This window comes from Rhipicephalus microplus, chromosome 2 (genome assembly GCF_043290135.1).
Source record: "Rhipicephalus microplus isolate Deutch F79 chromosome 2, USDA_Rmic, whole genome shotgun sequence".
NCBI classification, from domain to species: Eukaryota; Metazoa; Arthropoda; class Arachnida; order Ixodida; family Ixodidae; genus Rhipicephalus; species Rhipicephalus microplus.
This window is the reverse complement of record NC_134701.1, coordinates 78,805,680-78,830,148: the sequence shown is the minus strand read 5'-3', so window position 1 is coordinate 78,830,148 and position 24,469 is coordinate 78,805,680. Positions and strand designations below refer to the sequence as shown.

General features: G+C 49.2%; 1 protein-coding gene across 5 annotated transcripts in view; it reads right to left on the bottom strand.

Annotated features, from left to right (window-relative positions):
- LOC142796294 (phagosome assembly factor 1) overlaps positions 1-24,469 on the bottom strand; it is a 172,172-nt gene that overhangs the window by 124,981 nt on the left and 22,722 nt on the right. For all 5 annotated transcript variants that reach the window (XM_075886585.1, XM_075886588.1, XM_075886586.1 and 2 more), the window contains exons 4-7: positions 24,015-24,058; positions 20,522-20,601; positions 19,800-19,873; positions 11,003-11,115 (exon numbers count right to left, since the gene is read on the bottom strand). In XM_075886585.1, coding sequence (XP_075742700.1) covers positions 11,003-11,115; positions 19,800-19,873; positions 20,522-20,601; positions 24,015-24,058 — 311 coding nt within the window. The remainder of the gene's footprint in view (positions 1-11,002; positions 11,116-19,799; positions 19,874-20,521; positions 20,602-24,014; positions 24,059-24,469) is intronic.

The window sequence follows — 24,469 nt, the reverse complement described above, 5'->3', positions numbered from 1 at the left end:
ACAATCATTACAAACAGGAAACGTCCCAGACGATTGGAAGAAAGCTCAGGTTATTCCCATCTTTAAATCAGGCAACCGCGCAATCCCAGCTAACTACCGACCTATTTCCTTAACCAGCATCCCATCTAAAATGCTCGAACATATTATAGCTTCAAACCTAATGACATATCTGGAATCCATCAAATTTTTCTTCGATCACCAACATGGTTTCCGGAAACAACTATCATGCGAAACACAACTGGCCGAATTCACACATGATATTCTTCACTTCATGGATGAAAATCTTCAAACTGACGCCATATTTTTAGATTTCTCTAAAGCATTCGACCGTGTTCCTCATAACCTCTTACTCTCTAAACTATGCAACCTTGGAATCCCTCCCAACATAATTTTCTGGATAGAAAATTTTCTAAAAAACCGTAAGCAGTTCACCAGCGCTAATGACCACGACTCACCTCTTTCCGACGTAACGTCCGGCGTCCCCCAAGGTGCCTGTCTCTCCCCGCTCCTTTTTCTAATATACATAAATGACTTACCCACCAATGTGCTAACCAAATTAAGACTTTTTGCCGATGACTGCGTTTTATACTCTCCAATCTGTACACCAGACGACAGCTTTAAACTTCAACATGATTTAAATTTAATTGTAACTTGGTGTGATAAGTCACTAACTAATGCCGTTAAACCTAACTAAGTGTAAAATTATGTCATTCACCCGCAAAAAGAGCCCAGAAAAATTTACCTATAGCATAAAGTCTGTTCCCATTAGCCCTACCCTATCATACAAATACCTCGGAGTGCATCTGTCATCGTCGCTATCCTGGTCAACCCATATTCAAATAATCTGTTCAGAAGCTTCACGCACTCTCGGATACCTGCGCCGCAACCTAAAATTAGCCTCACCAGACATTAAAAAATTAGCTTATGAAACGTACGTCCGACCGAAACTAGAATATGCTTGCTCAATTTGGCAACCCTCACAAACATATCTAACTAACGATTTAGAAAGGATTCAGAACCGCGCTGCCCGTTTTATTTACTCCCAATACTCTAACGATATCAGCGTTACTGCACTAAAAGAATCATTGAAACTGCCGTCCCTCGAATCTCGTCGTATCATTTCTCGATTGTGTCTGATGCATGCTTTCTATTATCACCCTCAATCACGGCACGTCCTCCTTCAACCATCACACAGAACTTCATCCCGCATAAACCACAGTCACCCTATCGCACCAATAAATGGACACACTTCTGCAATGATTACTTCCTTCTTTCCCAATGGGATAACACTGTGGAATAAACTACCTGATAATATAGTCACGTGTAACAACCGCCAAATTTTCCGCAGTAAGCTAAAATGTCACATGTCGCAATCTAACTGAATGTGCTGTTTTCCCTGCCAATGTTTAAATACTTTTTTTTAACTAATGTATAAACTGTCGTCACTTTTTTCTGGAAGCTTACCTTTGTACCATTACTTTTTTATTTGCATTTGGTAATATTGGCGTTTTACTTTGCATATTGTACCTTTTTTTTTTTTTTTCATTGTTCTTTGAATGTTTACGTTTTGGAACCCTTCGAGTTTTGTTGAGTTGTTCGACATACCTTGTACGCCGCCCCCCCTTATGTAATGCCTCCGGGCCTTTAAGGTGGAATAAATGAAATGAAAAAAATGCGACAATGTACGAAGCAATGCATCTCCAGTTGCGACAAATGCCAGCGCCACAAACGTCCTAAAAGCAGCCCGCATGGCCTCCTTCACCCTATAACGCTGCCCACAACACCTTTCGAACAAGTAGGTATCGACCTGCTAGGACCGTTTCTGCGGTCTTGCAACAACAACCGCTGGATCATAGTCTGTGTCAATCACCTAACCAGATATGTGGAAACTGCTGCGATACCATCTTCCACAGTGGATTCCGTCGCCTCTTTCCTGTTACGATCCATTGTTCTTCGCCATGGTCCACCTCGTGTCATCATCAGTGATCGCGGTCGCCAGTTCGTCGCCGACACTGTAGAGGAATTGCTTCGTCTCTACACTTCGCTGTTTCGCCATTCAACGCCATATCATCCCCAGACGAATGGCCTAGTGAAACGCACAAACCGCACGCTTACTAATATGCTGGCTATGTATAAATCGTCAAATCACAGGAACTGGGATGACGTTTTGCCATTCATCACCTATGCTTATAATACAGCGAAGCACGAAACCACGGACTTCACTCCATTCTACCTACTCTACGCTCGACCATTGCGCAACTACCTCGATACAATACTTCCATTCGAGCTCCATACGGACGATTCAGTTGCTCAAACGCTGTGCCGAGCTGAAGAAGCCCGCCAAATTGCCCATTTTCGCACACTGGCATCGCAAGATCGCTTCAAGAAGAGGTATGACCAACGACACGACACCGTTTCATTCGAAAAGGGGGACCTCGTGTGGTTGTGGACCCCTCAGTGGAAACGTGGCTTATGCCAGAAATTTTTAGCGCACTATGTCGGTCCCTTCGTTATCGTAAATTGCCTGAGTGACTTGACCTACGTGGTGGCACGCTTGACGTCAGCTGGTCGTCGGTCAAGCCAAACACAGTTGGCGCATGTAGCTCGTCTCAAGCACTTCCATCCCACACTACGCCAATGATTCGGCTCGTGCAGCGGGCTTCGTCTGTGAACCGGGGAATAATACGGTATGAGCCGGGCCATGTTTTGGGGACAAAGGTAGAAAAGAGGAAGTTACTTGGTTCGGCTTGTGTTTGCCATCATCGCCGATCATCGCCTGATCTCTCCTGTAAATAAACACGGTTAAACTCAATCTAACCGTAACAGTATATTGCAGGAATAGTTATACAAGGTATACGAAATTGTCATTGAGAGAAAATCAAAAAAACAAAAATTTGTCACATTTATTTGCATAGAATCACAAATACTGCACGGAGACAGCTACAAAACATTAATAAGCCCCTGGGACATAGTCAGTTTAGGAACTGGCACCTTTGTGGCACTTTTTGAGCACGCACTGCACATTTTCTGCTGATGCACGTTTGCGTTCAGTAGCAGCTGAACGACGGCGATCTTTCTCCTCCATGCGCTGCTTGCACTTTTGGCCAGGCTTCACGCAAAGCTCCTGAAAGATGCTTGATGAGGTCCTCTTAAACTTCATTACTGCATTAAACTTCATTACTGCTTCTGCCACAGCTGTCTCAACACTAAAAAGTGATGCCTGTTGCTCCTTAGGCGCGAGAGCCCATATCAGTGAGTGCAAGCTCTCATTGTTTTGGGTTCTGCCTCTCTGGCACCGTTCAAGCAGCTGCCTGTCAGACAGCCATTTATAAATTGGCAGCAACGCCTTGCTCACATGAGGAGGCAAATTGTAGTGGTGCTTTGTGACGGGCTGGCCCTTGGCCTTTGCGGCCTTTTACCAGCACTAAGAATCTGAACCTTCTGGGCATAGACTGTGGTTACTCTCTCCATCATTTGATGTTATATGATAGCAACTTGCCATCACAGCCTTCTCCATCGCGTCTATGTCATCAACACGTGACTTCAAAGCCCTGCCGTAGTAAAAACAGAGTTTTGCAACCGAGTCTCCTGTCAGCCTCCCTCGTCCAACAATAGGCTCCAAGCCAGGCCCTTTGTGCTTTGACAGCAAATTACGAAGTGCTGTTTAGATTCTTCTGTGCACGTGGGTTATGGAGTCGTCTTTCTGGACCTCAATAAACCTGTACACTTTGGCCCCTTTCAGGTCCAGGAATGTACAGCTATCGCCGTCTGACAGCACCATGATGTACCTAAAGCTGTGTTTTTCAAGAGACTTCTTGAATAAAATGAGGCCTGCCTCCACCTCCATTTCACCTGCTTTCTTATCAGTATTTTTTTTTTTGTACACACGTGGTTGGCCTTCCACTCCTCATATGGCGCGTCATCCACTTTTCGTCCGCGCTACCATCCAGCACAAAAGTTACAAAGCACGACCTCATCTAGCAGAAGCACGCTGAAAGTTCGACTATGGTGCCGACACCAATGTGGGAACTGTGCCTGCAAGTCATCCAAGACCTGTCATAGAAAACAGCGATGTTTCCCGAGTTGCTGAAATTCAACATGCTGTACAGCTGCTAGACCGAATTCGTGCACTCAGTAGCAAGCGTCTTAGTTGCCCGAGTTGCGGCAGGGATAAACTTATTTTTTAGCTACATCTCTCACGTTTTCATATGCAACGCGCGGTGCAAGATATTCATGGCTGCAGAAATATCATTGAACGCTGTTTGCCGGAGCTCTACATCGCTGGCGAAGCCAAAATATTTATAGATAACGCATTTATCTTTGGATATCATCCACTCGGGGCGAGCTCCATGCAGATTCTTTGTCATCGCTATTCGAGCATGTGAGCACCAGACTGACTGCAACGCTGTACTCTCCCTTCCTTTGGCTTATTTTCGCGCTGCCTCCACAAGTCTAGCACTTCATCACACCAGCGTTTTGTAGGAGTTCCACGATGTCGGATTCAAGAGAGTCGGCTGCCAACCTTAATTCGTATAACATTAAATTTTTTTGCTATCGTGTTCATTGCATTGCATTCAATGCATCGTCGTGTTGTTGCCAGTCAGCTAATCACCAATCTAATCACTAATCACTAATCGGCTAATCACCAAACCTACAAGCCTGCGAACTCACTGCGCGTCGCAAGACGCAAGCGCGCCAAGAGTCGATTACCGAATAGCTGTCATTACCGTGGTCTTGCAGAGTTTTCATCAGCGCCTAACCTGACATCCCTTCGGTGTTGACAATATGGTTGTCCGCATATGGTAAAACGCCAGGCCTCTGTGAAAGGCGCAGCACAGTCACAGCGAAAGCTGGAAGACCAGCCTTTCAGAGCCTTTTCAAAACACTGGGGTAACTACTGCAAGCAAACTTGTTTGATACCCACTAGGGCATTGATAATAAACTTCTGCGTAGTAGGTTGGCATTCGCTACACTATTTTTCGTCATTCTTCTGAGAAGCGCGGTATCCGCTAAACACTTGCAAGGAATTTCGGGCCAACAGTTTATGCAGTGGCTGACGACGATGAAAAATTATGGCTGAAGGGGGGACGTGGCAAGTAAAACTAATTTTTTTATTAATGTACTGTTTGTGATGAAATTTGGTGTGTGTATGTGGATGATTGTGAGGATTCCAAATATGAAAACCGTTTTCAAATACCTCGTGTACTTTTTGAGTTACAAGCATAATTATACTAATTAATGCTCTTCACACTTAAAGAGATAATTATTGCTAAATGAAATTATTTTTTCATATTATTATGTTCCCAAAGCATCAACTTGTGCAAAGAAGCTATTAGTTGATTTTTCTAGTTCTTGTAACCATAAATAAAATTTCCAAAACATGGATGTTGTTTTGCGCACACATCGCAGTAATTATAAAATGTGTTCTAAAAATTTTAAATGATGAGTAAGAAGAGAGATAAAGCTTTATTGCACTGCTAAAGGCCTCCTGAGCCTAGTGCAAAAAACGGAACGACTCTATCAGTCTTTGTTAAAAAATGACAGATGTTCTAGCGAAGGCACATAGGCGAAAATCAAGAGTTGAGAAAACTGACTTTGAAAGTTCACTCTTGTTTGGAAGTTCACAACATGCCTAAAACACTCAGAATCCTCCTGGGCAGTAATCCTGAGATGCTGTGGCCTTGGCCTCTGTAGAGCGCAACCCAGTTTTGCGCTTCTTTGTCGTGGAACAATGCGCCTTTTGAGCCCTCTTCACCCTTTTGGCATCCTTTTCGGCTGCTCGCCGCAAAGAGCAGTCTCCTGGATTGAAGCCCAGTTGCGCAGTGATCTCTTGCAGCGCACTCTTGCAGCCACCATTGAAACGGCAGACTGCATCTGCAACTGCACTTTCCACACTTCGAAGGGAGGCGAACTGGCTCTTGGACTGGAGTGACCAAATGAGGCTGTTCATACTCTCCACAGCGTTCTGGGTTTTTCCCTGCGCACACCTTTCAAGGAGCTCTTTGTTCGAGAGGCGCTTGTAGATTGGCAGTAGTGCCACTCGCACGTGAGGGGGCAGTTTATGTTTGTGAGGCGGCAGCGGCTCTCCCTTGGCCAATGCCTGATTGTGCGGGCACCAGGAGTCAGTCCCACTTGGGCACAGGTCGTGGTGTGGATCCTGGTCTGTGGATGTTACATGGTAATAAGTGGCCATGATGGCCCTCTCCATGCCAGGAACATCGTTGGGGTGGCTCTTAATGGCCCAGCCATAATAATTCGTCAACTTCTTTATAAGGCCCTGCGTCAGCCGGCCTTTGCCACCCATGCTCAGTCCTCGGCCTTTGGATTTGTGCTCATCAAGAAGGTTGCGCAAGGAAGTGCCCATTCTTTTTTTCACATGGTTCACACACTCCTGTTTCTTAATCAACATGTAGCCATACACCTTGTCTTGCGTGAGGGCAAGGTACGTACGGCTGTCACCGTCGCAGAGCACATTGATGTATCGAAGCTTGTACTTGGTAAACGATCTTTCAAACATGATCCTCGCTGCTTCTACTTCCATTTGGCCTGCATTAGCATCGGTGTTCTTTTGGCACTGTGGCTTGTGTTTCTCAAGCCACTCCTCATAGTTGTCGTCACCAGGCTTGGGGCCAACAGCACAGCCTTGGCAGTAGTTGGACAGGACACAGTGGTCCAAGACCAAGCCTGTGTACAGCTCGATTACACAGCCCACGCCAATATGACTTCTGTGCCCCCTCGTCATCCACGTGCCGTCGTAAATGACGTCAATGTTGCCTGGCACTCCTCCTAGGTCCTTGTAAATGTCATGCACCTTCTGTGCACTTTCTGCTTCAATGCGGGTGGCAGCTGATGTGGTGGCAGGGTGGCTGTACTTCCTTTGCAGTCTCTGGTAGGACTTGTGGTGCAGTGCTCGATGCGAAATGTCCATCGCAGAAAAAATGTCATTTATGGCAGATTGTTTTCTGCCAACTGACTGCACAGCCCTCAAAGCACGCACGTTTACCTCAAAGGGGTTCGTTTTTTGTTGCCCGGAGCACCTCGGGGACGACCACGCACTGTTCACTATGCCACAATTGTCACAAAAAAGTTCCATCCTCGCCGCGAGTCCAAGGCAGTGCGTAGTCTCGAGGCGTATCGACCCTTCGTCGCACTTGTTGCACTTTACTGACGAAAGCAGACCGTTCAGCATCTTCTTATTTACAATGAAGAATGTGGAGTCCTTACCGCCGTCATTTTCGTCGCAGCCTTCGTTCAGAAGCTCGAGCTTCCGCTTTGAAGCGGATTTCGATGCTACGGCATCCAAAACATCCCGCCTTGTCTGCGCCCGCTGCGCGATTTCTTCACTGCTCGGAATCTGGGCCGAAACTCGCGATAGAATGTTCGACGCGCGCACGCCCGGAGTTGCAACGGCTGCCGACGCGGTGCCACCGCAATCGGGTTCGCGAGAGCGTCCATCACGGTCGACGGCATCCGGCGGTCTGACATACGACGATGTGGCACCTTCCACACTCTCGGCCTCACAACAATCAGCGAAGGGTCTGAGTAGAGGCTCCGTGACGCTTGAAGAGCATGCTCCGTCCGGAACTGCGACTGGGACGGCAGCCGCAGTCGTCTGCCCTTTGTTCCAAGCTTTCCGACGCTTGCCGTACTTGTGGACGCTCCGGAACTTTTTTTGCGACAACATAGCACCGCAGTATGAGCAAGCACTCAGAAGAGACCACCGATGTAAACAAAGCTTGGTAAAAAAAAGCACGCGAACTATCACAAAAACAGCCAACTGGCAAAAAACGAAGCGCACGCCGGATGATTCTCGACTCGGCGGCCGCAGATGCGCTCGCGCTTCCAAGGTTGCCAAGGTGCGCGGCGCAGCTTTGACCAGTAAGAGGTCGCGCCTGCTACCACGTGACCCGCGCAGCCAATTGCCGTTCTTCGTTTTCGTTTTTTTACTTGCTCCTCGCGCTTTTATTTTCACTCGGCGAAATACGAGACCGCGACCATTGGGAAGCCGGCTTTCTCCTCTTTCCAAAGCTACCAAAATGGCGGCCCACGGTCAACAACTTGGCGCGTTTGTGCGGCGTGAACAACACCGTTTCAGGGGCTTTTTTTTCGCACTTTTCGGCGACTAGCCTCGGCAAAAACACTATTTGCGGGATTTGTAGCGCACGTTTCGCTGTAATATTTTAGAACAAGGAAGTTGAAGGTCTGAAGATTACGAAAAAAAATAAATCAAAAAATCGCATATTTTGACCAAAATCGGCACTTTACTTGCCGCGCCCCCCCTGAAGTGGGTATGTACCACAATTTACAGGGGAACAAGAACAAGCTTTTGTAATGTGTTGGAGCATTGGACAGCTCACTCGTTACGCTATTCGCATTGTGTGACGACTGGTTGCTCTTTCGTTGTTTTAAAATGCTTTATAAGTTGTATTAATGCGATTGCTTTCCCGACATCAAGCCTGCCTAAGGCAAGTTTGTCAAGAAGTTACAAACACCGGCGTAATTCAGTGGTTAAATACTGGGCTGGCACCCAGCAGACCCAAGTTTCGAGCCCCACTGTGTTTTTAGGCTAGGTTTTCTTTCTAATTTCGTGCGATGTGGTTACAAACACCGGCGGCGGCAGGGGACAATTGCGCGTGACTCGAGTTGTGATCCCATAACAGCTTTCGCTGTAAAAAAACAAAGCTGAACGTTGTTCGGGGCCACAAAATGCACGCACAGTGAAACCATGCATGCGCACCTGCTGTCAAAAACGAAGAGTGAATGACACGGACACAGAAACAAATATCGCAGAAAACTGAAGAGCCCTCCAAATGCAGTGTGGCCCCACATAAGTGACGCTAACTAAAAGCGTGGCACTGCCAAGGCAAAAGTATTTTCTTTTTGGTTGAGCCCGCCTGCTTGCTTTGCGCTCACCCATGCACAATAACAAGCGCTCGCTCTCGCCTAGTGCGCCCCCGCTGCTTCGCGCATCGGTGGTGGCAGGACATCAGCAGTAGATGCACGCTTGTACCAAAATGCCGAAATACGGGCCAAAATTTCCAGATTGCCTGTGGGGAAAATTCGTTATATCAAGGTTGCCTCCCGCTGTTACTTTGTTACATAGCAGTCACAAATACATGTGCTTCTATGGAGTAACGGCGGGAAAAAGAAAAACTTTGTTATAAGAAGGTGTCTTACAAGCAGGTTTAACCGTACCACATTCCCAGGAGATACGCACTACTGAGGTTTCACTGCACAGAAGGCACCTGATATAAACACAGTGTGTGCTAAGCTTTTAGATACCGCTAAATCCCAAGCAAGCCACTCCCCAACCCCCCGCCACAAGTAACGATAATCCGATATGACTCAGAAAGGTGGGGGAGAGGGGACTCGCTTGGACATGAATCAAAATTCAACATGGTGGCAGAAAAACCACAAAAAATAAGGAATGCACACCTGGACTTCTAATACAATGCTTTCGTAAATACGCATGCATTCCCTGTTTTTATTCACCCTCGCTTGGCGAATAACAGCAGTGAATTAACCAGTGACTAAGGTAGGAGGGGAAAAGGGGGTGGATATTTGAATCTCCCAAAGAAAAGCGGGAAGTGCTTGCTCAGATGGCCTAGTGCAAAGCATGTTCTTATTCACGGAGACAGCCTAAATGTCGACGTTCGATTTCCCGGACGCCCAAAATTCAAGACATGCCCGATTTCCCAGACTCATCTGTGGCACCGTCAAGTTTCCCATAGAATCAATGTATAAAAAAGTTCGAAATTCGGGACACTTATAGTCTTCGGCACCCGATTTCCTGGACTTTTTACCGTTAATGGTCGACGAAGTCACGACCAAAGCCTCCATTTCGGTTGTTTTTATATCCTCGCGTCGCCAACCGCCGCACCGTGCCGCGGCTGCCGTAAGCTCAAAACCACACGTGTCAATCTGTTGCCAGCCATTGCTTAGCGGCTTAGCCAAGTGTTTGTTCACGTGTTCTTTTGGCAGCTTTGTGGTCGTGTCTGCGGATAATCGTTTGCTGCTGCCCGCTATCTTAAGTGATCACGTTTCCTGACATTCTGGATCCACAGAGTTCCTAGCAGTCTCGCGCTGTGCTTTTTATCGAGCGAATTCGCCGTTTACGGCGATGGCACCAACTGCTCCTTCGTCTTCGTCCGCGCCTGCCAAGCACACAAAGCCCCCTCGTAGGCTCACGATGGGAAAAACTGCGCTGTTGACCTCAGGTATGCCGTCGGCATGCTAGCGGAATCGTGAAAGGCGGTTACGCAAGAGACTCTGTGGAACTATTTTCGCCACGCGGGCTTCACACTCGACGCCGAGGCAGCAGTCTTGCCCCAAGCGGACAGCGTGTTTGACCAACTGCCATTCGCGGATGTTGCCTTCAACGATCTGCACGCTGCCGGCACGTCGATCTCAGCCGGGATAACCTTTGAGGGCTTCGCCGACTCTGACATTGACCTCGGGTAATGTGTGGACTTGACCGATGACGAAATCAATCGTCAAGTTACAGAGGATTCCGACAACTCCAACACCGAGAACGAAGAGCCGTCCCCTACAAAGCCAACGAGCTCAGAGCTGACGCAAGCACTGATAACACTGTCATCGAAGTACAGCGGCAACATGACGTCGACTGAAACAGAGGCAGACATGATCATGGGCAAGCGGAAAGCCGTGCGAAAGAAAATAGGCGACTTCATTGCGCCCAAGTGCTGATTTATGAGATAACGCTGTCCACGTCCGATTTTTTTTTTATATAAACAGCTCTTTTCAGAGCCGCCTAAACGATGCATTGGCTGAATTGCAATGGGAATCTTGTACTCCGGCCGTTACCCACTCTATCAACGAAAAATATCTACAAAAAAAAAAGTGCTTTTTGTGCATTTGTTTTTTCGAAATGCCCGATTTTCCGGACGTTTTCGTGGTCCCTTGAAGGTCTGGGAAATCGGAATTCGACTGTAACTGGAAACGCAAGGGCTTCCAAGCTTTGTCAATGGCATCACGAACTAACCTGGTGTCGGCAAGGCTGTTCCCATAGTAGATGGCCATTCGGGACACCAGTGGTGAGCTGCCATTGGGCAGCTGGCCTGTAGGAGATGAGCCAAGGGTAGCATCCAACTTGCACTGAGAATCGCACAAAGAAAAAGAGATCTTCAGGAAACATCTTCAACAGCCACAGAAAACACTCCAGCATGAGGCAATACTTTCAAACTTAACGAGGTACTATACAAAAAAACAACTGTGAGGCCCGGCAACACTGGCCGGGCAGTCTCACAATCATAACCTAGATATTATGAACAACAATGGTTTCAAAAAGAATTAGCAAGTGCTCATTTTGTGCCAGCAGGGGACATAATTGTGGCAACAAAAAAAAACTCTGTACGGTGTGGGAATCGAGAGCGCTCTCCTACCTGGCGCCTCGATCCCCAGCTGCCGCGCGCGCCGACGGCGTAGCCCGGGCGCCCATAAGCACCGGCATCCACCAAGATGGCTGCCAGGGCGCCTCTTGGTCTGGGCGAGTCAACTGTCGGCTCCTTCCCGCGCTGGCATGTTCAGGCACGCTATGCTGGCGCGCTGCGCGGGCCTACGTCACAACGCAGCGCCATTTCCCTTTTGGCAGCGCGTGACACCCTCCTCTCCTAAGAACTGTGTTGCGCCCGACGATTCGCTCGTCGCGGCAGATGCTCTCAGGCCTCCGCGAGAGCTTGACGCGCTGCTCAGCAGGCGGCTTCTCGTTCGTGCGTTCGACTTCGGCCCTTGTGCGGGAGTCGTCGCGCCCTAGGCGAGCGTACTTGCTCGCTTTTGCGGAGTACCCTATACGGCCTGCAAACCCTAAGTGTTGCACCGTCCTGCATCTTGGGTTAATAAACCCGTTGTTCTTGTTTTCCTGCCTCGTGCGTGGTTTCTGCGCCGTGCCAGAGAAAACGACGAACCCGGCAGCAACGTCTTCGCACGCAGCGGCAGTGGAGGACGTCGCATCCCTACACGGTTGCGCATAGTAGGCAAGCCTTGTGCAAACCTATCTCCACATAACTGGCGCCCAACTTGGTTTCGGCATGGCTTTAGAGCAGACCCCTTCGAGGTGCTCGTTCCTGTTTGATCCTGTGGCGACGGACTTCATCTCGTTCGAGGCGGACCGCTGCAACAGCACAAGGTACGGCCCTCTCAACGACCCTCTGCTTTCGTTCACCGGGAGAGATCCCTTTTTCGGGGCCCCCTACGGTGATGCGAGTTGCTTGAACGAGGACCACAGTCCTAGCCAAGCCAGTAACGGGCTGTATCAGCTGTTGGAGACTCACACGCTTACGGGACCGTCCCCGGTGCAGTCTTTGCTCGCTGGCCTTTCCTCGTCAGCAGCACGGTTGACAGCTCAAATCGCCGCACCCAGTCCTTCCTACCGGGGGCACCCTATTGGAGGAAAAGGCGTGGTCTGCTTTCGTTGCCGTGAGCGTGGTCACACCGCACATTAGTGCAACGCGCCCCAACTCACACAAGGGCCTGCTCGTCCGTCGGGAAACAGGGTGAGCCGTCGGTGAGCTCCCCCTTGCCGGCGGCTGCAGCAGTAAGACAGCACGGGAGAGTAACACAACCTCTGGCACCGATGGCGTGTCGCGCTGGACATGACATTCCAGCCACGCCGGCGCCGTTCATCGCCCTTAGGATCGCTGGTCGAGAGTTCGCGGCGTTGCTAGATAGCAGGGCTTCGATCTCGCTGTTCGGCGAAGAGATTAGGGCTCATTTGCGCGACCACTCTGCCCGCATTCGAGCTTGCGACACTGCCCTCCACCTCGCCAGAGGTACCGCCACCTCGTGCTACGCTGCGCGGTTGGTTGTGCATTGGGAGAATAGCGCACACCGACAGCGCTTTGTGCATCTCCCTGGTCTTTCCGTGTTTGTGATTCTCGGTCGCGACTTTCTCGCGCGCACAGGTATCGTGATTGACGTCGCAAGCGGAAGCTACAGGGACGGCCCTTCCGGCACCCTACGGCCTTTCGCTGCACCTCCCATGGTCCCGGCTGCCAGTAAGTCGCCGGACGCCACGAGAAGGAAGGGGAAAGGAGACCAAGCGTTGCCCCCGCAGCCCGCGCCCTCCGTCGCCAATACTGGTCTTTTGGCCGGCGCGGCGGAAAACAATCCGTGCGTACAGCTTTCCCTTGAGCATAATGCTGCCGCGGTGAACGAGGTCTCGGCTATGCCGGTGACCCCCCCCCCGCTAAGAGGCAACTCGAATGGCTCGCTGCCGCCTTTGCCGGACAGCTTGTCGAAACGCGAGAAAACACGCCTGTCGTCGCTGTTGACACATTCCAGCGATACGTTCACGGAACGCCCGGGTTGCACCTCTCTGGTGAGGCATCGGATTGACACAGGTGACGCAAAACTGTGGAAATGCAATCCTCGACCCGTTAGTGCAGCAAAGAGGAAAGTAATTGATCAGGCACAGGATGAGTTGATTGAAACCAGAGTTGTCCAACGCTCAAACAGTCCTTGGGGTTCACCGGTGATAATGGTCCCCAAAAGAGACGGCTCTCATCAGCTCTGTGTGGACTACTGCTGGCTGAATGAGGTCACGAAGGATCCTTATCCTATGCCTAACGTTGACTCGATCGTGGCTGCTCTAGGTGGTGCTTGCTACTTCAGCACCTTGGATGCTAGCCACGGTTACTTACAGGTTCACATGGAGCACGCTGACGCGGACAAAACTGCGTTCACCTCTCACAGAGGTTTGTACGAGTTTACCTGCATGCCGTTTGGCTGTTCTGGAACTGCAGCTACCTTCCAGAGATTGATGGACCGCGTTCTAGGGGATGCTAAATGGCAACACACCATGGCGTACCTCGACGACATCGTCATCTTCTCTCGAACGTTCGAGGAACACCTTCACCACTTGGAGGACGTGCTCGGGAGGTTGCGTGCCGCCGGGATGACTTTGAACCCGAAGAAAGCTCAAATAGCTGGGACTCGCATCTCGCTATTAGGCTTTACCATTCAGAGCGGTCGTGTTCTGCCGTGCGAGGAGAAGGTACGTGCCATTGTGGAGTACCCGACGCCGGCAAACATTCAGGTACTGAGGCGCTTTTTGGGCATGGTGAAATACTATCTACAGTTCATGCCAAACTGTGCGGCCCTCCAAGCGCCCTTGACTGCACTCTTGAAAAAGTCGGCACGAAGGAGCTGGGGGCCAGAACAAGAGCGAGCCTTCAAGGCGCTTTCCGAAGCTCTAGTGGCCACAGCCGAGTTAAAGCTGCCCGACTTGAACAGGGAGTTCATTGTCCAAGCAGATGCAAGCGACCTGGGTCTCAGCGCGGTACTGCTTCAGGAGCACGACGGCGTCCTCCGGCCCGTCGCCTTTGCGAGCCGGTCACTTAACGCCACCGAGCGTAACTATAGCATCACAGAAAGAAATGTCTCGCTATAGTTTTTGCTCTCCGAAAGTTCGACTGCTATGCCGACGGCGTGCCATTCGTGGTGGAAACGGACCACATGGCACTCACCTGGCTTAAGCGCTTGCGCGAGCCCTCGGGCCGCCTCGCCCGCTGGGCGTTGACCTTGCTGCGGTACAACTTTGTTGTGCACTACCGGAAAGGGAGTTTCAACGTCGTGGCTGACGCCTTGTCGCGTGCCCCCGTTTTAGAGTCCGGCACTTGTGTCCTCCACTCCCGAGAGCAATCGCATCAAATCAACCCCGGGCCCTCTGGCTCCAAAGTGTCGAAAGGCGCGAACTCCGATGGTGAAGTGACTTTCGAGTCGACAGCCTCGGGTGACGACGCATACCTGGTAGACCCTGTCACATCCGCCGGTATCGTCTTTAGCAAAGAGGAGGTGCTCAAGGCACAGCAGGACGATCCGTTTTGTGAACACATCGTTGACGAGCTCAAAGAGCTGAGCTCCCAAGTGGAGCGGGGCGGTCAAGCCGCTGGGCGCGAACAGACAGCTGGTATTGCTGTCGGCACCGAGTGCCGTACACAGGCTGGTATTGCTGCGGGCACGTTGGACTCGTACCTGCTTGATGCCGACGGCAATCTCTTGCGCACCGTTCCATCTGAAGAAGCTCCCCAGGAGTCTTTCAAGGTGGTGATATTCCGCAGTCTAAGGAAAGCCACCCTAGGTTATTTCCACGACTCGCGGTTGGCCGGACACACGAGTGGCCTTGAGAATTTTCAAAGGTTGTGCCGCTCTGCTACCTGGCCTGGCATGAAGCGCGACGCCCTTCACTACACCCGCTCACGCCGCGTGTGCCAATGCGTGAAGCCTCGCGGGGGCAAGCCTCCCGGGCTCATGCAGCCGATCGACAGCCAACAACCTTGGCAAGTTGCGGCCTGTGACATTATGGGACCTTTCCAAAGAAGCCGGAGAGGCCGTGTTTTTCTCCTGGCTGTCACAGATCACTTCAAGAGGTGGGTCGAACTGTTTCCCCTTAGGAAGTTAACGGCACGCGCAATCTGGGACAAGTTGACCGAGGTCTTTACCCGCTTTGGCTTTCTGGCAGAGTTGATCATGGACAATGAGTTCTATTTCACGGCCAAGGTGTTTGGGGATGCATGTGCTGCCTTTGGCATTAAGCACCATAAAACAACCACGTATCACCCACAGGCCAACCCGACCGAGCGGATCAAAAGAACCTCAAGCCCTTGCTGACAGCCTTTGCGCAGCAACAATGGGATTGGGATGCTTGTCTTAACGAGATCGGCTTCTCCTTGTGGTCTACGGTCAAGAGCTTGCCAGGTACACGCCCGCTTTCCTCAACTTTAGGGAAAGAGCTGCCTAGCCCCATGGACCGCATCCTACGAGGCGGCGGCGGGGCAAGCGCCGTGAAGGTCAGCCCGTCTGGCTACGCGGCTGAACTGCGCTCACTGATGGACGCGGCCCTCGACCTGGCGCGTTCCATCCTAGCGAAAGCGCAAGCTGGTCAGAAAACTCAATACAACCTGTTGCATCGGGATGTCCATTACGATGTCGGCGATCTCGTCCTCAGGCGCAGTCACGTCATGAGTGACACCGCCAAAGGCGTCTCGGCCTCCCTTTCGGCCAAGCGGTTGGGCCCATACCGAGTGCACACCAAAGTGTCGCCCCTGGTATACAAGCTGGCTGACTCCCAAGGGAGACCAGTCGGTGGTCCAGTTAACGTCTCCGACCTCAAACCTTCAGTTGCCCGCAGCAACGAATTCGGGGAGGGGGAGGTAGTTACCGAACCGCAGGGAAACCGGGATAAGGCTGGTTCCAAACCACGCCACCGGTACAACCTGCGAAAACGCACTTAGGCTGATTTTCGCCTGCGGCATGTAGCGGGACGTTATCCCCTCCATGTAAGGGAGCGGAGATTTATAGCTGCTGTGCGATTGCCCATCCAGCAGCAACAGTAACGGCTACCTGGCGAGCTTTCTCCCTGGGAACACCATTACACACGCTGCGCGCGGAAGATCCACCCAGTTCCCAGCGCTCCCGTCTGCTCAAGAGAGAAAAGCCCTTTCCCGGTGGCTCACTCTCTCACTGGGTATCTTCCGCGTAGTCGGCGGGAGAAGGGAAGCGTGCGCCCTATTGGCTCACGCAACCTTCAATCCGACGGAGTAGGCTCTCTTTATTCAGCCAGCCTGTCGCGCCTCCGGGGCCGCATCTTCAGTTGCGTTTCGGCTTTTCACCGATAACGACACCCCAGCAATCGTTATGTCCTCCTCGATGGCCGGTTCTTCCAAAAAAAAGCCCGGGAGACCAGCTGCGTGCTCGGTCGTTCCGCAGGCACCGGCCGCGTCCATGCCGCCTCCGTCGAATGCTCCCCCGGCCCCGGCAAACAGGACACCAGCTCGTCGTGAAGTCGCTACGTGGACATTCCAACATGGCACTGAGGCCCCAGTCGCCTTCGTGTCGACTCGTCGCTGGTCCAAGCATCGCAAAGTCTGGGTGGGGGTAGACCCAGAGTGTGTCACGCGTCCTTTCTGCAGACGCACCCTTTCAGACCTGCTCAACGCTTCCGGAGGTGCCTCGATTCTGCCTGTTCCGGAGGCCTCCTAATGCGACGCTTGTGGTGTCGTCCTGCTGGTGCACGAGGCTACCACCTCCGTTCGCGGGTTCACCGAGCGAAGTCTGGCGGTGCCCCTGCGGTCCTGTCCGCTCCGGTGGTGCCGCCTGGCCCAGGTCTTCGACCCGCCCTGTCGACCGACTCCGTTCAGGTGGCCGTGGTGGTGCATATCACGGGCTCTTCATTCAAGTCGGCCATCGCTGCTGCGGTGTCTGCCGCCCTGTCACGGCCCCAGGTTCCTGCTGAGACGCCGCCGAACGAAGACACCGGGGCCCTTGTCAATCTCGTGGACGGCACTGAGCTGGACCCCAGTTTTTTCGGTGTCGGTGGCTGCTGTTATCACGGCGTCTTTAGGGCGGCCTCGGTCTTAGGAAGGGGAGATGTGGGAATCGAGAGCGCCCTCCTACCTGGCGCCTCGTTCCCCAGCTGCCGCACGCGCGCCGACAGCGTAGCCCGGGCGCGCATAAGCGCCGGCATCCGCCAAGATGGCTGCCAGGGTGCCTCTTGGTCTGGGCCAGTCACCCGTCGGCTCCTTCCCGCGCTGGCATGTCCAGGCACGCTGCGCTGGCGCGCTGCACGGGTCTACGTCACAACGCAGGACCGTTTCCCTTTGGGCGTGCGTGACATCCTCCTCTCCTACGAGCTGTGTTGCGCCCGACGATTCGGCCGTCGCGGCAGATGCTCTCAGGCCTCCGCGAGAGGTTGACGCGCTGCTCAGCAGGCGGCTTCTCGTTCCTGCGTTCGACTTCGACCCTTGTGCGGGAGTCGTCGCGCCCTAGGCAAGCGTACTTGATCGGTCTTGCGGAGTTTCCTATACGGCCTGCAAGCCCGTGAGTGTCGCACTGTGCTGCATCTTAGGTTAATAAACTTGTTGTTGTTTTTCTCCTGCCTCGTGCGTGGTTTCTGCGCCGCGCCGTAGAAAACGACGAACCCGGTCGCAACGTCTTCGCTTGCAGCGGCAGTGGAGGACGTCGCATCCCTACACGATTGCGCATAGTAGGTAAGCCTTGTGCAAACCTGTCTCCACAATGGTTGTAAGCCTGACACATCGCATGCATGCATGCTCAACACATTTTGCGCAACTGCAACCCTTGAAAAAGGTTGTTTCGATTTTAGGGCGGATATTCAGGACTTTCGTGACTTATGTTCTAAGCGATCTATACTGTATTTTGCACGTTACATGCGAAAAAAACACGTTCTCTTGGTGCGAGGCCAAGTACGTCTGAGTTAGCGAAAGTTCAATGCATGCACTTGCTGGGACCAAAAGACGAGTGATTTTCGTCATCTATAGATCAAACTTTTATGCAATGAAATTCTGTGACAATGAAATTCTTTGTGCATTCTGTCAATTTTATTGTAGTGAGGATTTTATTGCATTCGTCTGTCTCAAATATTTTGAAAATTTGGAAATTTCATAGTCAGGTCAAACCAATTTTAAATACTGTAACACAGTCTACTCTCATTACCAAGAACTGTGATAATTGGCAAACTGAGTCCATAATATCCAAACCCTGCAAGAGGAGGTGAATGGGTAGTGTCGCCGTGTGACGAACGTTTCAATTTTGTTCAGCCGTATGGGGCAGACTAGTTCTGTGGATACATGCCGAATCTTATCTTCTGGTGGTTATGAAAAACATCAATCACCAGCAGCTGTTAGTAACAAAACTGCCGCGCGAGTTCCAATTAAAAAGCAAGTGCCGTTACCGTACATGCAGGGATGCTGTGCAGCCCTCACACAGCTGTAAAGCTAAGCCAGATAATAAAGCACGTTTAGTATACTTTTTTTAAGCACTTGTGTTGATGATTGGCTGGGAATAAGTTTTTTATTTGTGCCACGCAAAACACAGAAAAGAACTTATTTACACTTAGCTCTGAAATAAATTTGTGATACGAGATTGGCGAGCACACTTCAGCCCTGATGCAATTACTTTGCACTGGCGTTTCAGTCAGCTGCAACACTTGAACCATTCCCGTAACTAACATGCTCGCAGAGAGGCTTGACTGGAGACTTGACTTGATAGAAAGCCAGCAATCTTGCAAGCCGCAATTTAAAATTAACGTGGCTTTAGCGCACAGAGAGAAGTGTGGTCAAATCTGTTGCGAGCCCAAGTTAACACAACAGAATTATGTTTTATGCTCTTGATTTCATTTTTTAAAGATGACACAGATTTTGTGCCCTGTAGCCGCTAGTCCTTTGTATCGCGGGGCATTAAAAGCAAACTTTGCTCCATTAATTGAACACACAGAACAAACTTAGGCTGAATAATGGTCCGTTGCATCTGAAAGTTGGTTGCACACTGGTTCCTAATAATGAACGTAGACTGCATTCATTTAGATATTCAAAGCACTCCAATATCCTCACAGGCCCAGTAATTCGCATTCTGCACTGTTGACTGTGTACATTCCCTTTCTTCAGTAGTTTAGCTCAGTCTTCTTGATTTCATTTTTTAAAGATGACACAGATTTTGTGCCCTGTAGCCGCTAGTCCTTTGTATCGCGGGGCATTAAAAGCAAACTTTGCTCCATTAATTGAACACACAGAACAAACTTAGGCTGAATAATGGTCCGTTGCATCTGAAAGTTGGTTGCACACTGGTTCCTAATAATGAACGTAGACTGCATTCATTTAGATATTCAAAGCACTCCAATATCCTCACAGGCCCAGTAATTCGCATTCTGCACTGTTGACTGTGTACATTCCCTTTCTTCAGTAGTTTAGCTCAGTCTTCTTACACTACACCTAAACAAGGTGTCAACACATTATTTTCCACAAGCATATGACAGCCGTGCTCACCTTGGGGTCAGCTAGGAATGAGAATGACAAGCCCCGGAAGTGCAGCACAAACATCTGCTGGCTGGCATCATACTCTGAAACAAGAAACACATAGCACGGTTAATCAGGTAATGTATCTATACCTCGTCAGCTGGGCCAGTTAATTTCCTCATCCTCGACAAGCTTCTACACTAGCTAAGAAGAGCAGAGGTTCGGGCTTGGACCCGGGCCAACGCCCGAGTGCTGCAATAAAGTGCCTTTTCACCGGACTCAGGCTCTTCTTTCGCGCGGCCATTAAGCACTCGAGTCATCGAGGGCACCCATTCTGAACCTCAACGTCTTCCCTTCTTAGGTAGTATAAAAGCTAGTTGAGGGTGAGGAAATTAATTACGTGTAAAGCCAGAAAAATTGTATAATAAAGAACATGTACATAAAATGTGCATAGAAGCTATAGGGAACAAATAGCCACTGGCATTTTAGGACTTTCAAAAGTATGACAAAACATTTTCAAGAAAAACGTTGCACTTAACAAAAAAAATATGCTTGTTGAGCACACATGTCACACAAGAAAAAGATATATATATAAAACAAAGCAAAACAAAAAGATAAAGAGAGTACTTCAATGTGTTTACTTAAGTGAACTAGAATTGCATATACAAAGTGCACAGAGTACTACTCTGCAGCTTGTTTAGAAATCAGCAAACTTGCATGCATGCATCCAAGTGAATGGCGGAAACAGTTACCTCCAGGGTGGGTGGCACCAAAGCAGTCGTCAATTTGCTGCCGGGTGGGCAATACTTCGGGCGAGCAGAAAGTGCTCCCGCTGCACAAACGAATCATAAACAGCATGCACACCCTCCCTCATCTATCTGCCTCAGTTGATTAGTGGAAACACACACCATTTGTAAATTCATTCAAGCATTGCAAAAAATAAAATGGTTCAGATGCATGTCTCAATAACCTTAATTACCGTATTTACTCGATTTTACCGCACCCTCGATTGTAACGCGCACCCGGTTTCCACGGCAAAAAGAAAGGTAAGACATCGATTGCAACGGTCACCCATTTTTCTCATTGGCCCGCACGATCACACCACTCGAAAAAACGACTCCTTTCGGGAGAGTTTTCCATTTAAATATGAGGTACCGGGGAAGCTTGTGCCCATCTGACGTGTACCAGAGCATTGCCGTCACTGTAGTTTTACCGTGGACCGATGTCAGCACGCGAACTTGCTTTGCCCCCTCCTTCTCGACGGTTGTGGTGCCAGGCATATCGAAGTAAAGAGGCGTCTGATCGGCATTCCCAATTTGCCCAAGCAGGTAGCCGTTGTTGTGCCGCAAGTTTAGGACGAACCTCTGAAAACTGTGAAGCTTTTCATCATACTCCTCCGGAAACTTTTCGCATATGCCCGTTTGCCTTCGGAGGGAAAGCCTTTCCTTTTCATAAAGTTAGTTAGCCAGCACCTGCTCGCTTTAAACTGGCTCTGCATTAGCGCCTTTTCTAAGGCTAACTGCATAGCCCGCACTTGGAGCAGTTCTGCCGTCACGGGTCGCTGTGCCGCTCGCTGCTCAAGCACATACTCGCCGAGCAGCTCTTCAATTTGCGGAAACTGACCCTGCTTTGGTCCACTGAAGCCTTTGCGCGAAGCTTTGCTGCCGACAATCTTCTGCTTTTGTTTCCGCCAGTCCCACAAGCACGTTTCGGGAACTCTGAACGACCGCGATGCGGCGCGATTTCCGTCCGTTTCGGCACACGCGATGACTTTTCTTTTAAAAGCGGCATCGTGGTGCACTCGTCAAGTTTTTGGAGTCTGCCCTTCCATGCAGTCGATGCTAATGAACTACAAGATGACGAACTACTCAGCACACGTACGAAGTGCCGCACATGGGAAACACATAGGCAGAAATGGCCGACGCGCCATGCCGACGCACGTAGGGGGCGGCCATTTTGAAACTGCCAATGGCAATAGAATGACCGTATTCATTTTTTTTTTATGCTCGATTCTAACGCGCATGCGATTTATGAACTCACTTAACCGGAAAAAAGGTGCACGTTAGATTTGAGTAATTATGGTATTTAATTACCGACAGGCTTCAGAATGTCAAAGTCAGTAACACATTTTGTGGAATGATGAAGTGTGCTTTATCTTGTGCTCGAATTTCAATATCCTCTTAGATGCCAAAAAGCACTGTTTTCGCCACGTGAAGGTACTTGTAAAGCTAGGATGAAGCAAAAACTTGGAGGGTGCTTGAGCTCCGCGATCAAGAGGAGAACACAATAGCGCAATCGGGCCTCGTGCGCATCACTGCCTTCTCAACTGCTAGCCTAGGTTTGATTTTCCATGCATGTCTCAGCAGTGTCATAAGGAAACGAACGATTGTATGCGTAACATTGGACAATTCAAGCTATCTTAGAATGCCTGCTGCAAGCATACATCCGTCAAGTGCCCACTACCCCACACCGTATTTAGACGATAGCAGGTCAACCCATTTTGTCTTAATTTGAAATCTGAGGTTGGGGGTCAACCTAGAATTAAAAACTAGTTTCAATTGCACAGCCTTTCTGAAAGCAATCCCCGCGTATTCTCTCGAGGGTAGCTTTGCTGCAAAGCTTTCAAGCACAACTGCCAAGTCCTTTTTAATTTCGTTTCATTCAAAGACATAATTATTTTCATGGAAATATGCACTTGATTTCTTTGTAGTGTCTGTGCTTGCACGCAGTTTTCTAGAATGAACATTTTATGAATGTTAATTTGCCGTCGACACTTCAGCTTTAGATGGAGCGAACTCATGTGCATCAGTCAACCTTCGGTAGCCTTATCACAGGCTGAAGTGTCATATCTCGGGGATAGCTTGCTTCATGTTCACGCCTAAGCAGCTACTTAATTTTTTTTTACTTTTGTTACCATGTGCATGTGAGATGGTTGTTTATTATCATCTTTTCCCAGTTGCTCTTTATCCTGTTCATTGAAACATTTTATTGTGAGTCAGTGCCATTGTCAGTTGCTCACTTCATTCATCCCTTTTCTTTTGCACTGTTTGTTTGTTCATGACAGAAGAACACCAACTTGCCAATTATCACCTGCTAAGCAAACTTTGAGGCTAGAGGCTGAGGAATTACTTTCGATTACAGATATTACATTCGATCCAGCACTTCATTCCCGTTAAGAACTTTTCTGCTTTAGACCTGCCCTGAATAAACTTGCCAGAGGCAAGTGCAACTCTCAAGTCATTTCACATTCATGAGACTTAGCAAGGAGGTATTTATGAAGACTTCAGCTCGCTAAAAAACTTGATGCAACATTAGTCAGATACGAAATTGAATGTGTTAAAATTACCGAGGCTGACGAAAAACTTTGGGACAATGGGCAAGCATGCTTTAACAATAAACGGAAGAAGCAAAAACACTACTTTGCCAAAACCCATCACCACAAGCCCTCTACCGCAAACAAACATACGAAGAAATACTAGGCTGCAAATTCTTTAACATTAACAGGGCCTTTCGGGTCTTGAACCCAAATTCAGCAAGAAAAAGAAAAAAAAAACAAAAGTGACAGCATTACGATACCAGAACAGTGGTGCTTGTGCTCTGAACAACATAAGCTTCATCTAATGACACACAAAGTTTGGAGTCGCGTTCCTCAAGCATTAATTATGCTCCCGAGAATGCGTCAATACAATCAGCCAAAATCAAGCAAGGGAAGTTTAGGTTGTTGTTTTTTTTTGACATTAGGAGCAATGCATCAACGTGGTAGCAAGAATGTGCTACGCATATGCGCATTGTTCCTTATTGAATTACATATGGATGACTAATAACGAAGAGTGTGAACACGGAAGCAAAGTGGTGACACACCAGGCTATCACACTGCACTGATGAAAACAGTGAAGTTTGTCCTTTCTAACTGCTTCCCTCCAATACCCGTCACATTCATCACATACATATATGGCTTTCACATTTACATAAGCGCATTTCTTTAGCAAACTAATGTCGCCCAGTCAGCTTCAAATGAATAACTGATTGCATCTGAATAGAAATTACTTCTAGTGAAATTGTTTTAAAGAGAATTGCTTGCTTTACCGCGATGTACCAGTCAAAAGAAAACACTGCCGATAATGTTATGATCTCTTCAAAAAACATAGATAATAAACATTCACAAAGTCTAAACATCATATATTGGTTAATGACAACAGGTGATAACAGCACACCTTAGGAAAAGTAAGCAGATCTAGCACTTACCAATAAGTCAACTTGACCTTGGACATGTCGGTTACTTCTATCACCTGCGGACGAGAGAGGCCTTCAAGGAACAGTCTCACATGACACAGCATTCCTAAAATGAGGTTCTCAAGAGGACAAGAACTCACTGGTCAGCTTTTCTGAATTATATCTGATCTAGTACCAAACTCAAATTTTCACTCTCCATTTAAGAAAATCCTGTATTAAAAAGATATGCCTTACATTATTGGTTGTGGCAGAACAAATTACCTACATTTTTCATTCGTCTTTTGGGATTGTTCAGGGCTGCCACTGGCACGCTACTCTATTCTAATGTGTGCTTGAGTACGCATTCTTGAGCAATGCCCAGCAGCATTGGCTGAAAGTGCGACTATACTCCGTGTCTAAATGAAGAGACTTCTATAGCAATTTTAGCAGCGTCTCACTTAGTCTTTGAACCCAATTAACATTTTTTT